Source organism: Perca fluviatilis, chromosome 7, assembly GCF_010015445.1.
Source record: "Perca fluviatilis chromosome 7, GENO_Pfluv_1.0, whole genome shotgun sequence".
NCBI classification, from domain to species: Eukaryota; Metazoa; Chordata; class Actinopteri; order Perciformes; family Percidae; genus Perca; species Perca fluviatilis.
The window spans coordinates 5401593-5420413 of NC_053118.1; the positions used below are offsets into that span (position 1 = coordinate 5401593).

Below are 18821 nucleotides of genomic sequence, written 5' to 3' on the forward strand. Positions count from 1 at the left end.
GCAAAACTCCAACACCCAGATGTGTCATTTCCTCATCCGTCAGTGAACTGAAGGTGAACACAGGTGTGCCATCGGCAGGCCCCTGGTCAGTCTGCAGATCCGTCTGTAAAGTACTGGTGGTGGAGCCAGTAGCTCCCTGTGTGGCAATGGTGCCATCTGAAGTGCCTTGAGTAGTTTCATCTGTAGAGAAACAAAGAAAAAAGAAATCAACACAATGGATAAGTGGGCTACACAAGTTAGCATTGAGCGCTGACACATTAATACCCTAAATGCATTAATAAGATCACTGACAATTGTCATGGATAGAGCAATTTGGCAACATTATTGGCTGGTCCCTCTCACCTGTTAAGATGCACTGCTCCATGCTTTGCGTAGCTGTGTCCAGGTCCATCGTGTCACTTAGTGCTCTTGTTGCATTAGCTCCCTCTGCATCCATATCCCTGTGTGTGTTTTCCGCTCCTGGAATAGCACGTCCTTCATCCGCATCCATGCCTCCATGTTCCTTTTGGGAGTTAAGGAAGACTTCGTAGCCTACTTTCAGTAGCTTTAAGTCTTCGCCGCAGGTCGTTGCTAACTGCTTTTGTTTTCCAACAGCATGAATGTGTGTGGTGGTTATGCCCAGTTTGCTTAACCTTTTGTAAACTGCTTTTTTCGCCCCACCATACTGAAGCACACTGTTCACATAGTAGGCAAAGGCTGACAAGTGTGGTTCCCTTCCCTTCAAGGCAGCAGAAGCACAAGTGGGATAGGGAGATCCTTTGGTGATTTGCGAAAACATGGAAAATGTGAGTGGTGCCATAGACTCGAGATCTGACTGCAAGTTTGCAAAAGAAAATGCCTTCAAATCATCAGCTGATGTCCGCCAAAGCATGAAACCCTTGAGTGGGTTACAAAGGAACTTGATCTCATCCTCGATGACTTGAAGGATGTCTTGCTTAAGTGGTTCTAAGAGTTCTTTGTGTTTGACTATCTGATTGGCAGCCCATCTCCAATTCTGCTTTGCAATGTTTTCCACAATGCCTGCTGTGTTTGCTTGACATACAATTCTGTCACCCTTTGGATGTGATGGGTAGTGAATAATAACCTGAAACACAAACCAAAGGGTTCATTAGTAAACAACTAGTATACTCAGATTCATAAAATTAGGAATATGTTATCCTGGGGAGCCAAATCCTGATACAGCACCTAGATGCATCAAGCCTTTAGCAACAATGTAGCTAAATTCCCGAGATAAAGATGTTCTCACAAGGCAACCATGTTCATTACAGATCAGGCAGTTTACACTTTTTTAATTACAGCCAATCTATACACTATAAAGATAAGATACTGGTGTGGGTGATTTGTGTATGTCATATGGATATAAATATCGGGGGCGTGTATATGCTATAGCTATAATAAATAATAAAAACATGGGGGTAAACAATCAAGGCTGAAGATTCTCTGAACTCAGTTCAGTTTAAGTTAAGTTTTATTTTTGTCATTGCTACATCATAACAACGAAATATTTTTAGAGCAAAAACAAACACAGGCATATAATTTTAAACTGTTCACCCGTTTGCCTTATCTATATATGTCCCCATGAAAAGAATTTACCCATGACTTTGTACCTAATTTAATTTAACTCCCTATAAATACCCCTAGAATGACTTTTTACCTAAGTTAACTTCCCATAAATCCCTCTAGAAAAACCCCATAAAGTGCTATGCCCATTAAAGTGCATGGTGCAATCGATAAATCGTTGTAGTGTTTTTGAAGCAATGCAATGTCCAGGTCACAGGTATTGATGATGTATGGGCAGAGACATTATGTCACAAAGGGATGTCCGATGGGGAATGGGGGGGGTAGTATGTCCATTAAGCAAACTGACTGCATGGGGGTAAAGACTGTTGGCCAGCCTGCTGGTTTTGGCCCTGATGGACCTATATCTTCTCCCTGAAGGCAGCAGTTGAAAGAGGTGATGGGCTGGATGTAAATGGTCCTGGAGGATGTTCTTCACTCGTTTCATGCAGGTGTACACAGTTGGAATGTCTGGGAGGACGACCCCAATGATCTCAGCAGCTCTCACCACTCTGTGTAGGGCGTCCTTCTCTGCTCTTGTGCAGGCAGCAAACCATACCAGTAACCCGTAGGTCAACACACTCTCCACTGCACAGTGGTAAAAGTTGACCATGAGTCTCTGGGGCAGTTTTTCCCACCTTAGCTTCCTAAGGACGAAGAGGCGCTGTTGGGCCATCGCTGTGGCAGAGGCGATGGTTTTCCCCCACGACAAATCCTCCGTCACAGTTACACCTAAGAACTTAAAACTAGAGACCCTCTCCACCACCTCATTACCAATGAGGAGGTGGAGAATGGGGAATAGGGAATGGGGTTTGATGTTCTCCAGGATCATCTTTTTTTAGTCATTTGGGATCCTAGTAGTTACATTTCCTGCCCGTGTACTAGGCCTAACGTTAAATCAGTCATTTCAGCACTTTGATATGTCAATGTCACAATAACAGACTTAACCAAATACAAGTTATGTTTCACATTTAATTGAAATTACCTCTGTCAAACTTTGCCGTGCCGTCTTTGGGATTACATTCTCTGTAGTCGGCCTAGAGTATTTTGGAGCTGGAGGCGCTGTTGGTATTGGGGGTTGGGGACACGTCATAGAAGGGGTCGGCACTCTGTCCCGTTTTTCTGAGCGTTTCTTGCCTACGGTTGACGATACGGCACTTGCCTGTAACGTGACGGTTGAAGTTGATGCTTCTGCTGGGCTTGTTTCTTTCTCTGCTTCTTGCCATCTTCTAAAAACGTCTAAGTCATTCTCTAGTCTACCAAGCAAGCAGAAGCAACGCATGGAAATCCGACCAGATCTAGACACATTTTCAGACAGCGGTAGCCCTAATTCTGTTAGCCGCTCGCTAATGCTTTTTTCTCTAGGATCCTTCGTTTGGAATATGAAACGGGAACCTGTAATGGTGCCTTTTATTCGTAAATTCTTGTTACACAAACGGCAAAGATCCTTTAACGACATGTTGTTTACTTGTTGAGCTAACGAACTATGCTTTGCCTGCAGCAGCACGGGTAGCCGGCTTGTGGTTGTATTTTAATCGTCGCTCTGTTAGTACGTCATACGCTTCGTTGATCTGATTGGTTGATTTGGCACGTCTATCACCAACATAGGTGGTGATAGACAGATGGTTTATCCAATCAGCTAACCAGGATTTTCGCCCCTTCCCAAAAGTTCTCCAACGGAAAGTTCCCAGATGGACATGCTGAGCAAATGCGAAGCAGTCCATCTGGCGGAGTCAGGTTACCTCTCCCTCACCTGGGCCAGTCAGATCACATCCAACTATTCCTGATCCCAGCATAAATCCCAGTCAGAAGGACTATCAAAACCTGGCCTGACACTGCCCTGTCCCAGCTCCAGGACTGCTTCCAATAAGGACATGGTTGTGTGCAATATGTTACAGAACAGAGCCCTTTGTTTATTATGATTTCATCTTGCTTGTATGCTGCACAATTTACATTACAGCAGAGTTGTACAACTGAATGTTGACTCAGAGTTCAATGTACCTACACTAGTTCAATTAGTATTAGTAATCCAATCCAATCCAATTTTATTTATAGAGCGCATTTCACAGATAAGAAATCAACAAAGCGCTTTACAAGGTACATACAAACATACATGGGGTAAAGAAAATACAGCATGACATGAGGAGAGACGAGGAGAAAAAGGCAACTCCCAGACTATGCCCCCACTAGGAGTACAGTATGGGAACAGGAAAAAAACACCTCAGCAACAATATAAGCACATAACCAATACAAGGGCACACAAGACACACAATGGGGGAGGGGGTTGTTGGGGTGCATGGGGGAGGGGGGTGTTGGGGTGCAGGTAGTCCAGCACAGGCAAGCAGACATCTGATCCTGCAGCCAAACAAAGGCGCTGGTCACAGACCCGCCCGCCTGTCTGGGGGTAGAAGCGGAGAAGGCGCTGGATGGGGGGGGGGGTGATTGCATATCTGTATATATGTAAGAGTTTGTGTGTGTGTAGGCCTGAGTAGTCAAGGTACTGTACTACAAGCTATAGTATTTTATGTCTTTGAATTGTTTTTACTTGAATATTTACATTTTAAAGAAAATAAATAAGAACTGTTTTCATTCAACATTGTGCCCATTATTATCATCAGTGATTAAGTAACTCAGACTTTTTAAAACACATTTTTAAAGGATATTGTCTAATTATCGTTATCGTCAAAATCGCCAAAAATATTTATTTTTTGTCCATATTTATTGTTCACCCCTCGTGAACAATAAAAACGCCAAGCTTTTAATAATTCGGCTAATCCGGCTACGACGGAATATTAACCATTTATTAGCCCAACAGCATGTGTTTACAGAAGCATGGCTAGCAACAACCAAGGCCAAAGTTACCCACAATTAGGGTGACCAGACATCCTGGTTTGACCGGGACAGTCCCGATTTTGAATTGCATGTCCCGACAAAAGCCTGTCGGGACGCTAAAATGTCCCGGTTTACACCAGGAGCGGCGTGAGCCGATTTTGCCGGGGCTTCAGCCCCGAATGTTTTGAGTGTAGCCCCAAATGTGACTTTGTCCAGTTTATTCTTCCAAGGCGAATAGAACAGGCAGCTACGTGCGGGGTCAGACCATGCTGTATTTGTTACTATCACCTAGCAACTGTCTCTACGTGAGGAAAGCTGTGAAAGGTGAAGTTTTCGGGGGAATCATAGCCAAATCAGTCTAATAAATTGATGCCATCAACACAATTTAGGAGTGCAATACTATGATTTAGTTTGAAGTTCCTGTGAAGTTTACGGTCTACATTTTCAGACTCAACCACACGGAGCTCTGAAGCAGACCTGTGCGTCGCTTAGTGTCCACTCTCGCTGTAAAATGCTGGGCAGCTTCAGGATTATGGACGCGCTCAGCTGTGGACATGCTGCCGCAGATATGTTACGTTTGTGCTCCGTGTATTTCTGCAGTAGTTTCGGGTTTCCACCTCTGATCTAGAGCAACGTACAGCCACTTCCCTAGCTAAACTATTTCTCATTCAGTCAGCCAAGCGGGGCTCTGTGTCTGTCGAAAGGTCTGAGATCCACCGTATCAGCAGAGCAATCACGTAATGCACAGCAGGCTATGGTGCAGGTAGATTATTTTCTGAAATATAGTGACTTTATTCTTGTAATAGCCTATTATACCTTCATTTTTCTCAAAATATCACGACTCCTCCAAATCACAGAGAACACAGATATACTGTATTTTGAATGTGCACAAAGTTTTGGACATTGCTCAAACACATCTGAAATATTACAGTCCAGGGGTTTAATACATTAACAACAAAAGATGCAAAACAGGAGGGAGGAGTAAATGATGCCTAGGCTACATGTGTGCTGACTCAGATATATTTAGAAAACTCGATCCAAAGGAGAATAAATATTGAAAGCAATACAGAAAGAATGCCTGAGAGCTTTACTTAAATATATTCCATTATGTTTGGATTGTAATCTAGGTTTCTCTTCACATAAAGATATTTGCAGCATACATTGATTCAGAAAAAGGTAGCAATAGGTGCATACACATTCACCAGAAAGCAGGAAATGAAGTCTTTAATGCTCAAAATTTTCAATAAATCATTTTAGTTCTTTTGGTGTTATTGGAATAAATAACACTTCAAAAAATCTTTTTTAGAAAAAATCTCAACATAAATCTCATACTAAACTGAAAAAGGCTGTTGCTGCAATTTTGTTAATTTTACCAGAAAAAAACACTGTTATTAATAGATAAGGAGCCTATGATAAAAATAATGAAGTTACGGTCTGTGTATATGTCAGACCTGGGCTAGCACATGTTGACGTTAAAAAGCGTGTGCGCCTGAACAAGCACTACGGTCACGCGCAAAGTGTCCCGGTTTTAGTTCTGGGAAATCTGGTCACCCTACCCACAATCCATCAGGTGTATCCCACAGTAGCCCAAAATACACATCTCTTCCCCTCTTACAGTAGATGTCCTAGGGAAATAACTGAGGGTCTACTCAAATTCTTAAAGGTCCAATATGTAATACTGACATCTAGTGTTTAACGCTTACTGCAGTCCAAAATTTTAAATACTGAAAAGAGTTGTCTCCCCCGGCCCCTCCTCCCCAGTGTCGAAGTTCACAGGAGTTACCTGCTGAGAATGCTAAACTCAACGTCACACAATGTCATGTTAGCTTGATGCTAGTCTTGCATTGCCAGACATTACTCCACAGTGCAGCGGAGTTGCTAGATGCTGCTATGTTAATGGTTATAAAAGCCTGTGCTCTCGCGGCGCTCTGTACCTGTAACTGTAACAATAATGACAGCTAAAAAGACCACAACCTTGCAGAGCTTTGTGCCCGACTGACAGCCACCTTTTATTGGCTTAACATCACTGCAACCGCTAAAAAGACTGCGACCTCACGGTCGTCTGTACCCATGGCACAGTCACTGTCTGTCAGCTACGCCTGCTGAACAGAAGCGGGGGAACAATTTCAGCAAGGGGGAGATTGTCGGTACTACTACTGCCAGACCCATTATACAGCTTGTCTATACACTGCCAGTTTTTAAGAAAGTGTGAATCATCTTACTGTCCAAGATATCATAACCTTGAAGCTGGCGATGGTAACGTTAGCTGCAATAACATAACATAACGTTACATACATTGCAAAGCGACCTGTAGAGAACACTGTGTCCTAATACAAAAATTCAGGCTAGTTTTGCCAAAGTTTAATTGCATGTTTCCGTTATGAGGAAGTCTAACTTACAGTTTCTGGCATATGTCATAGAGTAGCAGTATTAGCAGGGCGGCGTTAGCACCAGTTAGGATAACTTCTAAATTTTGTTTGCGAGTAACTAACTTGAGTACTTTATATCATTTAATGCAAGCTCATTAATGTTGAAATAATTGAAAATTATTTATTGTTGTCACTGTTGACGAATGTTTTGACATGTCCCACAGGCCAGTCATTCATGTGAGCTTGTTTTTCTTTGAGCAAAACAAAATCTCCAGTTTTGATGTTGGGCTTGTCATCTGTCCATTTCTCTTGACTCTGAAGAGTGGCAAGGTATTCCCTCCTCCATCTCTTCCAGAAAGTGTCTGCAAGACACTGAAGTTATTTCCATAGTTTCGTATGAAGCGTTGCTGGGTCAAAGTTGCCAGATGGTGCCGATAGAGCACTGGTCTTCTGAGTTAAGATCATTGCCGGCGTGAAAACAGTTGGCATGTCTGGGTCGGTAGACACTGGCACTAATGGTCTGGCATTCATTATTGCCATCCTCAGCCATCAAGGTACTGATGAGTAGGGTTGGGTACCGAAACCCGGTTCCACTATGGTACCGGTTCCTACGCAAACGGTAGTATTCGGACCGGATTAGAACGCAAATTTCGGTTCCTCATTTCGGTTCCGACTGAAATATTTTCCCTCTGTCGCTCCGGACAGCAGCAGACTCTTTTTTTCTTTCTCCCTTTTCTGCCGAGTGGCGCACGTGCCCGCTAGCGGTGTGAAGCGCGTGTCCGCGCTATTCCCCTGACATGCACTCTACAATCCCTGCTGATAGACGGCTTTTTGTACACGCTCTGAAACAGAGGTAAAAATATCACACTTTCTCTGTAGTCTACCGTTAGCTAGCTACCGTAAATGTAGGCTACTTTTAAAATGGCATATTTTCCCTCTGGGCTCACCAAAACGGACGTGAAAGCATATTAACTATTCACTGACTGCACGTGATCACTAGTAAACACTTCCTCTGCTAGTCTATCGTTCAGGACGAGAGCCTGTAGCCTGCCCTTTCAAACTCTTACCTGTGTGTACAGACCTCTTGGACACCGTCTGAGAGAGTTTTCTCCTGAGCAGTAGGCCTACATGCCATAAGTCAGGAGAGGTGTGGTATCTTGCCAGAGAAGGCAAATATGGTCATTTTTCTGCAAAAGAACTGCTAAAGTTTTAAGCTGGTTGGCATACCAACTCAACATTTATTTTGTTGTTACTTTTTAATAGTGTAACTGTTTGTTAAATTATTGTAGCTGTGTGTTAGGTGACTTAGGTTTACTTATTATATATTTAAGTACTTTAAAACATTAATATATTGTTAAATTGAAATAATTTTCAATTTAAAAAAAAAACTCCATAAAAAGCCTTTCTTTTGTCATTTTTCAGTTTTTCAAGAATCTGTTTAGGAATCGTTTAGGAATCGGAATCGTTTTAAAAGTACCGGTTCGGGATCGGAATCGTAAAAATCCAAACGGTACCCAACCCTACTGATGAGTATGAGCACTCCCACCAACCCGCTCTGAGGATTTGATCCATAACTCGTTGGAGCAGTGCCAGAGCAGATGTGATACCAAAAGGCAGTCTGCAGTATCTGAAAAGTTCTTTATGTGTATTAATAGTCAGCATTTCACATGACTCTTCCACATGCATTTGTAAGTAAGCCTGATTTAGGTCGATTTTGCTGAGTTTTTGTCCTCCACTTAGTTCAGCAAACAAGTATTCAATTAGAGGAAGGGAATACTGCTCCGCTGTTAACACAGAATTTAGTGTTATCTTAAAGTCTCCACAGGTCCAGATTCCCCTGCCTTCTTTGGTACTGGAACGATGGGCGTGGCCCACTCATTGGTTGTCACAGGCTCCAGAACCCCATTCTTCTTTCGTCTTGCTTTCATAAACACAGGTTTACCATCAGGTCTTACATGCAGCTTCACTGTAATTTATTTCATGCTATCTAACTCCTCTCTGAAAACCTTCTCATGCTTTTCCAGTATGGCTTACAGGCGAGTGGAACTGTGTGACCGCTTCCTCACATCTTGCCATTCAAGTCGGAATTTCTTTAGCCAAACACACCCCAATTGCAGGATAATTTCTCTTAGTAATGTAAACTGGCAGCTTGGCAGTTTGGCCATTACGGTTAACAGTCACCTCAGTCATTCCTTTCATGGCCACTCAATGTCCAGTATACCCCTTAAAAACTGTGTCTGAGGGTCTCAGTAGCAGATACTTCATCAAATACATATCTGTCACATATGTAGAGAGAGAGAGACAGATGCTCGCGCTTACATGCTCTCAGGTACTGGAAGTTGGCACCATTTGAATTAACATGAATATCTCCTCTGTAGTACTGACGTAATTCAGTCGGTACTCAAAAAAGTACAAAGTTCGGTACCCAACCCTGGTTTTGATGCAGTGGACAAGTCAGACTGTCATCATCAATTTTGCCTGTGGTTAATTTGCGAAACAGAAATTGCTCTTGAGATTAGCGCAGTGGTTGTTCATAACGTGCCTATTCGGAACGGGCTGATTGCTTGGCCTCCGGTATTGCTGCTTGTAGCTTTCTCCCAAACCATTGTACCTCAAAACAGGCCCGTCTCCAGGATTTTAGCAATACCGAGGTCCCAATTTTGTTTATATTTCCCTGATCTAAATACGAACAAGAAAATGTTTGGAGAGCAGCTAATGTATAACACTAGCTTCAAAACCATGTCAGTGTGGGCAGTAGCATGAATAACAAAGATAATTAAGTAAAATAATATGCACCATAATTTCATCTTTGTGTTTGAGTTTGCATCATTTTGTATTTGAATTATAGAAACAAACACAGATGCATTCCATACTTCAAAACTGACTTTAGCAGTTTAAAATACAATTAAATGTCCAGCTGTTATTACAGACGTGAAGTAATCAAAGACTTTTGCCTCTTTCATGAACTCATGGTAGTGTGCTGATGCAGAATGTAACACTAATGTATGTCAAAGGTGCCTAAGTTTTTGATCATTCCAGCCCACTTTAACCCGTGGTTGATTTGATTAAGAATGCAGCTTTGCAGTTACTCTGTGATGCATGGTTCAGTCGTACCCATCCGGCCCGTTATGACAGCAAATATGCAAAAATATGCGTAATCAACCACCCAAACCAGACCGAGTACAGAGACAGACTTAGCCGGTGAGTGTGTGTGTGTGTGCTTGAGAAGGGAGAGAAAAACAAACAATCTTACTGGCTTGACTGTTTTTAAGTGTGGATTTAATTAGCGGAGGTATTTTGCCAGCATCAACATTATTAGTGTTATAACTTAGTAAACTCACATAATTGAGTTGCAGTAATGTTTTTCAAATAGGTGTAATTATCACCGGTATCCTGCTGCGGACAATATGCTTGACTGTGTGCCGCTTGCGGGTTTTTTTTTCTTTCAAACTTAATTTTGCGTTTCGCTTAGTTTTCTTTACTGTTTATTAATATTGAACGTGTTGCTATCAGGGGGAAGACTTAGTCTCTCTATAAGAGGAGTGTTGAAGTCTTTGTGTAAAGATGGTACACAGCCTCCATGTTTAATTCCGTCAGCCTGCTGCATGTAACTTCTTTTCTACAGTTATTGTTGTTGTCTTGAAGGGTTGATGCAGTATACATTTTATTTCTTTTTCCTTAACACTTAACTTGCTATCTCTCCCACAGTGTTTGCAAACGCTGCATACGCAAGATGGACCACCACTGCCCCTGGGTCAATAACTGTGTTGGGGAGAACAACCAAAAGTATTTTGTGCTTTTCACAGTAAGTTCACTGCAGGAATGAGTGTGCTATTAAATGGGCTGACCAAGTTGCAGTAAGAAGTTGCCATTAGATTGTAGCTTATTTGTAATGGGAACAAACATTTTTTTTGTTTGTTTTTTAATACTGTGCAACTCCTCTTAAGGAGGTGAAATCAGTAGATGTTGTTGTACAGATGAGGGATTCCTTTGTAAATACTAGGAGTGTGACAAGATACCCAGCTGACGAGACGATACATGTGCTTGGGTTCACAAGAACAAAATTTTAACACCATTTTAAAGATCAATGACAAAATATGACTGGAAAAATTGTCTTTTATTCAATCAAAAGTCACAAAATGAATCACGAAACTCAAATGACTGGCTTTTGACCTGTATACCTAACCTCTTCAGACATGATAACTGCAGCGTGAGTTTCTAATTCTAAGTAAACAGGGCTCCAAACTAACTTTTTGCCTTAGTGGCACTGGTGCGCCTAACTTTTTTATTTAGTGCACCAGCACAAAATTTAGGTGTACCCAAATTTTTCCTTGTGTTGCTGTTAATGCTGAATGGCGATACACAATATAGCTCTAGTAAAACAGATTGTGATTAAAATAAAATGCAAAGACAGGGTTTCCTTTAGCAGTTTGAAAATATACAGCAGCAATGTAAATGAATGTTATCTAAATGAAATAGCCTAGGATATATATATAAAAAAATATATATATATCTCTGAGAAAGCTCCTTCACTTGTTTTCAACAACAATAACTGACGACTGATTAAAAGAGAAAGAGGACGCCCGGATAGCTCAGTTGGTATATAGAGGTTCGACTCCGACCTGCAGCCCTTTCCTGCATGTCATACCCCCTCTCTCTCCTCTTTCATGTCTTCAGCTTTCCTATCAAAATAAAGGCCGAAATCTTTAAAAATAAATAAAAATAAAAAAACAGACAGAGAGAGGGGGAGTGCGATGGACTGAAGCGTATGCTACTCACAGAGTGACGGCTGACTCATTATGAATGGGTCCAGCAGGGGTCAAATGCGCTTTGGCGGGTCAGCGGCGTTACACACGTCTTGTGTAGGCTATGAAATGTCTGTATCGTCACAGCGCTGCATTTTTATTAACTATGATATTCTGGCCATGGGACACATCTCTCGCCCAGGTCCAGCAGGCTCTGTCTTACACGCTATTACTCATAGAACTGATGTTAGTTGAATTTAATAACTTCTAATGTGTTTTTGCCGTGGCGGCCGCAATAACGGATAGTTACCAGCGGAAAAACTGTTACCAATACAGGTTTCCCTTTCATACTTAACACTATACAGCTGTGTTAATAACAATTAAAACTGTAGACAAATGTCAGCAGTTTGGACCGGTGGCGCTGTGTCTCTCCATGTTGCAGTGGAGCCGTGTGTGAGTAAATGGGGGCGGGGCTGCGCGGAGGAGAGATCCAAACACAGGCACGGCTTTACAGAAGGAATGGGTCATGTAACGCAATATTAAACCATATCGATATAAACGACATTGCTTGGTTTGTGGAGAGGCAGCGGATGCGAGGACGTTAGGTGCACCGGTGCGAACTAGGAAAAATCTTAGTTGCACCCTTACAAATTTTTGCACTTTTAAGTCGCACTCTAGAGCCCTGTTTAAGCTGTGTGACTTTCTAACTGGACTTCTTTAGTTTTCTCAACAAAAAAAAAACAGTAAAAAATAACAACAATAAATGTCTAAATTCTTTTTGTCTTATTTTTTTGTGTAAGTGCAAACAATAATCAAAGTAGTACTCGCTCAATAATCAAAGTGCATGTTCTTTTTATGCTTGGGTTATGCTAATTTCGAGGTCAAAGCAAGACTCCATCATACTGGCTGCTGCTCTGTACTTGTGTACTGGTATCGCGAGACAACTTTTCACCTCAACGGGAAATATCTTCACAATTTCATATTGCAAGATCTCATGGGACGAGATCTTGTCACACCTCTAGTAAACCCTCTGTTTGCAGTTAGTGTATATAATGAATGGTCCTTTATTGTGTCCTTTTTTTTTAACCTAGATGTACATTGCACTCATCTCCTTCCACGCTCTGCTCATGGTGGTCTTCCATTTCCTCTACTGCTTTGAAGATGATTGGACAAGTGAGTTTTTTTATTATTATTTTTTTATTAAACCTATGTGGCTCTTAATTCCCTTTAGTCATCAAAAGAAAAGCCTTTCTTTTAGTATGCCTACTCAAAACTTGAGTTCTAAACTGACAATCTTCCTTTAAAATGTTTGTGGCGGGATGCCCATTATATATCATTAAAATAAAACTATGTATTATGCCTAACTTTATACAGTTTTTTTTTTTATCAACATTGATGTATGTGTCTATATACACTATTTCCTTGTATATGCTTTAGAACCACATGCGTTTTGTCGTCATGCTAATGACAAACAAACTGAAAGACAATAATTTATACAAACAAACAAATGAAAAAGTTAAAATACAGCAATATAATATATTGTGTCCTCTCCACAGCTATCAAAAATACAATATTCCCAAGAATGAATGACATTTTGTGCAAACTCAACATTCCTGCTGGACTGCGGACAGTGTTACTTCCTTTTCCTGCTGTACTGTAAAGGATCTGGGTTGCATAGCAAGCTGTGAACCTTTGAATGTGATCAGCACATCAGCAGACCGCATGCAAGCCACATTTTCATTATTGTCTTGTGGTAAAGTGCACTTACTAGAACATAAAACATCTAGAGCGTTAAGAACTAAAAGTTCTTAATGCTCCATGAACCTTTTGTTTGCCATCTTGGTGTCATACTGTCCTACTAAGGGTGTGATGAGACACTCGGCTCATGAGACGATACATGAGATTGGGTTCAACCAACTTAACCTTATTTTAAAGAAAACTTCAATGAAGAAATATGACTGGAAAAATAGTCAATTAAATCGAAAGTCATTAAATGAAAAACGAGCACTGTAAAAAGGTTTTGCGAAACTCAAATGACTGGCTTTTCTCCTGCATAACTAAGCTCTTCAGACCACATAACTGCGGCGTGAGCTTCTAACTTCTAATTTAAGCTGTGTGTGACCTAATTGGACTACTTTTGTTTCCTCAAATAAAAATATTTTTTTTGTCTGTTTTCTAAGTGCAAACCATAATCAAAGTAGTACTCTCAATATTCAAAGTGCAATAGAGACTTTATTCAAGCATGATACACTGCTCAGCCTAAGATATGATGATGTTCTTTATCAGGAATATGAACATATCCACGTTCTCTATCGTATCAAGATTAATTATCCGCTGTTACATATTCCATATGTATGGTGGAGAGAGAGTCTCTTCACTCAGAGAACCAAGGTTACGTAACCAAGCGTTTCATTGCAGCAGTATCCATTGGGGGGAACATTTCTCTTTGTTTAATATCATTAACAGTAAAGTTAGACTTTGATGTCCGCTTCCCGACTCATTTAAAAAAGAAAAGAAAGGGAGCGACCTGTGTGAGTCAGTGCCACACTAAACTGCAGGCTGTAGCTGTGTGTGTGTGTCTCGGGTGAGAGAAAGGGAGGGAAAACTTTTTTTATTTTAATTTTTTTTTTTTTCATTTCTTAGAATATTTTTTGGGCATTTTTAGGCCTTTATTTGTCTTCAGCTCTAAACATGAAAGGGGAGAGAGCGGGCGGAATGACATGCAGCAAAGGGCCGCAGGTCGGAGTCGAACCCAGGCCTGTTGCGTCAAGGAGTGAACTTCTATATATGGGCGCCCACTCTACCAATTGAGCCTTCCAGGCACCCTCCCTCTAAAGTTCTAACGCTGGGTTTTACAGGCAGCTTTTTTCCAATTGCAACTCCAATATTGCTCTGCAAAAGTTAACTCTGAGTCAACTTTGGAAGTTCCTTTGATGTCACAAATTTCACAATTTTCCAATTTATTGGGAACATTGTTCTCATCTTGAGGAACATATCATCATCACACCCTTAATAATCAAACTCACCAAATTTTCATTTCTTTCAAAACCTGTGAGCATTGGGAGATTATACCGCAATATGTTAAGTGTTTAGCGGGCTCCATAGTGCCCCCTAATGCGTGGAAGGCCTTAAATTGGACATAGCTGCTTCGATATTCACGACATTTGGTACACACATTGCTCTCATCATTACAAACACATTTTCAATTTATTTTCATTAGCTCCACCCGACCGGAAGTCAGCCATTTAGATTTTTCACGTATTTTTTTCAAACTCCTCCCAGGGGGTTTTTGGTTAGAATAATCCTTCAACTGATGTGACCTTAAATTGTGAAGGAATTTTTGATACCTCAAACGATGATCTCATAGGTCATATGACAACACCATTTAAGGCAGCAAGAGGACCATTAAGAGGTAAAATAAGATAGGCTAAAGTAGTTAAATCAAACAGTAATGTTAATATATTAACGTTAAAGCGGTTTCACCCTTCTTGCATTCAGCGCAGTCGGGGCGCTGCGGATGGCAAGCATGGTTGCTACAAACCGTCTGGACTTTTATACTGATTGCAGTCAAAGCGGCTTAAAATAAGGACTTCTTCTCTCCTATAGCCAATCATTGCAACGCGGTATATGCGACTGCATCCGCATTATTACAAAATCTTGGTTCTCGGCGATTAGACCCTCTGCAGTCGCCCAGGCTGCGTTTGTGTCAAATCGCCGACCGCGCTGAATGCAAGAAGCATGAAACCGCTTTTAGCTAACAGTTAAGTGAGGGTCAACAGTTAACATATTTTAGTAGTTTATTTGGCTAATGTCATTTAACTTTTACGAAATAATTACATTTTATTTAAAAGGAGAAGGCACAGAGACATGGATGGGGTGCCACTATCGACCCTGGTGTTTTTGTTCTGGCTGGCAAGTGGGACATCATCCAGGGTGGTCTCCAGAGTGTTTGGGATGCGTCTATCCACAGTCCACCGCATCGTCCACAGAGTCACTGAGGAGGTGGTGGCCATTTGTCATCAGGTCCTCCACCTCCCAAAGACCCCAGAAGACCTGAAGGCGGTGTCTCGCAGGTTTGCAGGGCTGGCGAGACACCGAGCCTTCAGGAAAGCAGCTGGAGCAATCGATGGGTCTGCCATGTCCACATCAAGCTATCAGGAGGCACTGGTGGTCAGTAATACAGGAACAGGATGTTTCCTTCCATCCTGCAGGCTGTGTGTGACCATCAGGGCCGCTTTGTTGACACATACGTGGGCTGGCCTGGGTCAGTCCACAACTCCAGAGTGCTCTGCTACAGCCCACTCTACTGGCGGTCACTCTACCCTGCTCCAGGGCACTTCCTCCTTGCTGACTGGGGGGTATCTATGCCTCCAACATCCACTCCCCTTCATCACTCCCTACAGGATGACTGTACAAGGTGTGGGAGCCCAGCGCTTCAACATCCCTCACTCCTGGGCACGCTCTATTATAGAGCGCGCTTTTGGGTTGATGAAGGCCAGGTTCCTGGGCCGTCTTCCAGCTGGAGGTGCACTACACCTTGGTACCTTACGTAAGTATTCACTCAAAGTGTTTTGTGATATATTTATATACGTATATATGAGGTATACATTTTCCAAATTATGTGTTTTTTAACCATTTTAGGTCATAACATCATGTGCCATCCTCCACAACATCTGTCTTGGGGCTGGTGACATTGTGGCCCTGGAGGATGAGCCTAAGGAGGATGTGGCAGAGGATGAGGGGAAGAATGAGGCAGTAAGTGGTGCTCCCTGGCGTAACCAGCTAACTGCAGAGGTGTCTGCCCTGGAGGACGACGATTATTTTTAACAGGCAAGTATAAGAATTGTAAAGCTATTACTCCTATTTAAAATATTTTGCAGAACAACAATGTTTTCTATTAAAAATATTTTGTGGTCAGAGATATCAGATGTCAAATAAAGCTGTGAAGTAATATTTTCTGTCTTTTATTTATTTATTACACATCTTAGTGACATGGCAGCCGATTGACTCTGTGGACGATGCGGTGGAGAGATGCATCCCAAAAAATCTCTGGAGACCACTCATACCCTGTATGATGTCCCACTCCTGGACAAAGACACCAAGGTCTTTAATGTGGCACCCTATCCAGGCCCATCAGCACCACCAGGGTCTCCCTGCTCAGCCAAAATATGTATATAGGAATCAAATTATTTAGTTTAAGGTTATTTTATATTTTATTATTATTCATTGTCTTCCGTTGATCTCAAATTACCGTGAGCTGGAATGAGCCAGAAACACAAAACTTGGCCCAATGATTGGAAATGATGTGCATTAGGTTCCCAGGAAATATGAGCTCAATCTGCCACATGGTGATGCTATAATTAAGACTTAAAAACATGATTTTTGAAAGGCCACGCCACCATAAGTCTGATTGACTTGAAATTTCTCACACACATGCAACTCAGTGTGCTCTACAAAAAAGCCTCTTGGACCATAAGATTGTTTTGTTAATTTACATAATGTGAAAACCATCAAATGAATAGAACTTTTTAAATTCTATCAACACCAATATTAGTATGCAGCCTTGTGGGATTGAGATACACATTTCTAGTCAAGTAAACTTTATTGTCAATTCTGCAATATGTGCCAGACATACAGAGCAATTTGAAACATGTTTCTATCTTACCCACTGTGCAATAAGGACACGTCCAACAAGTATAATATAAAAAGAGAAGAAATATTCACAAATAAGATAAAGAAAGATAAGTTATATGTACAATTTAAAAGTAATATGTACAATACAGTAATACATTCTAAATAGTGCAAATGGAAGGCAAAATCAAACAGTACAGAAAACCAAAGATAAAGATAGTGAAATGTGCAATATAAAAGTTTAAAAGATTTCCTGAATGTCTTTTTTTGGCCGGTGTTGATCCTGATGGGGGGTTCTTAATGTGTTGCTTCCGACCCATACTGCCTGAGCCCTCTCACTAAGAAAGTCCAGCAGTGCTGAGCCCCAGCTGGTCCAGTTTGCAAATCAGGGATCAGGGATGATGGTGTTGAATGCTGAACTAAAGGTTTTGGTATTCAGGTGGGTGAGTGCTGGGTGAAGAGCAGAATAGACTGCATCCTCAGTGGATCTGTTACCTCGGTATGCAAACTAGTAGGGGTCCAGGGTGGGCGTGAGGTCCAGGGTGGGGGTGAGAGTGGATTTTACGTGAGCCATGACTAGCCTTTCAAAGAACTTCATGATGGTGGGGGTCAGTGCAATGGGGCGATAGTCATTGAAAGTGGATGGAGAGGGCTTCTTTGGAACTACTATAAATGAGCAAGATTGGTGTAAAAACATCAATTAAAGAATTTCGCCAAGGGTGGAGCTTAGGAGTAAATTGGCCATAACTCACTAATTGTTTGACCGATCATCACAAAATGTGTAATGTATCTTTAGTGCGTCATGAGGAATAGGCTGACACAAGGATTATGAGTTTAACCCATAGGGGGCACCAAAAATACCACATGTTTGTACCGCAAAACCCAGTAGACAGAATTTCAGGGGGCGAGTATTAACCAGGGTCTTATTGTCTTATTGATTGGTGCATGTGGGCATGGCCTATTTAGCATTATATACTATATTATGCCTTTTGTCAAGTTACTGGGGGCTGGAACGAGCTAGAGACATGAAAATTGTCAACATAACTGATGCTAGTGTGCTCATGCTCCCCAAATAATATGATGCAATTCGGCCTGATGGTGGCTCTATAACTTAGGCCAAAGATTTTAAAAGCCATGCCCCTCACACGGTGAATTTGATTGACATGAAATTCCTCACACAAGTCCAGCTCAATGCGCTCTACAAAAAAAGCCTCTTGGACCATAAATGTCTGCCATGATGTTATTTTGCTAATTTGCATAATGTGAAAAACAGTTAAATTAATAGAACTTTGTCAATTTTTATTCTATCAAGACCAAAATTGATATATGGCCTTGCAGGACTGAGATACACATTTCTATAAATGGGCAAGATGTGCCATAAAACATGGCCGCCATCAATCAAAGAACTTCCTAAAGGGTGGGGCTAGCAGGGAATTGCCTATAGCTCAAGTTCTGCCATAGCAATTCTGTCTAAAATTGATGGAGACATTTAACACCACGACTTGAATGTACGTTCCCAGCTTCGTTAAAATACGATAAAGGGGGCAAAATGGCAGGACTTGCTGCATCTATTGTAGTCTTGAAACAGGTGTGTGGTTGGTTTCACCAGTTTTTCTATGGAGCATTAAACCATCTGAAGTGGTTTTGTGAAGCTACAAACCCACTCAACTCTACGTGCGGCTTTGAC

General features: G+C 41.5%; 1 protein-coding gene across 4 annotated transcripts in view; it reads left to right on the plus strand.

Moving 5' to 3' along the window:
• Positions 1-18821, plus strand: part of LOC120562244 (palmitoyltransferase ZDHHC3-like) — a 130877-nt gene that overhangs the window by 65379 nt on the left and 46677 nt on the right. For 3 of the 4 annotated variants that reach the window (XM_039805862.1, XM_039805863.1, XM_039805864.1), the window contains exons 4-5: positions 10467-10563; positions 12595-12676. In XM_039805862.1, coding sequence (XP_039661796.1) covers positions 10467-10563; positions 12595-12676 — 179 coding nt within the window. Of the gene's footprint in view, positions 1-10466; positions 10564-12594; positions 12677-15354; positions 16053-16144; positions 16330-18821 lie in introns of those variants that run through there. The other variant, XR_005639716.1, reaches the window with a different exon arrangement.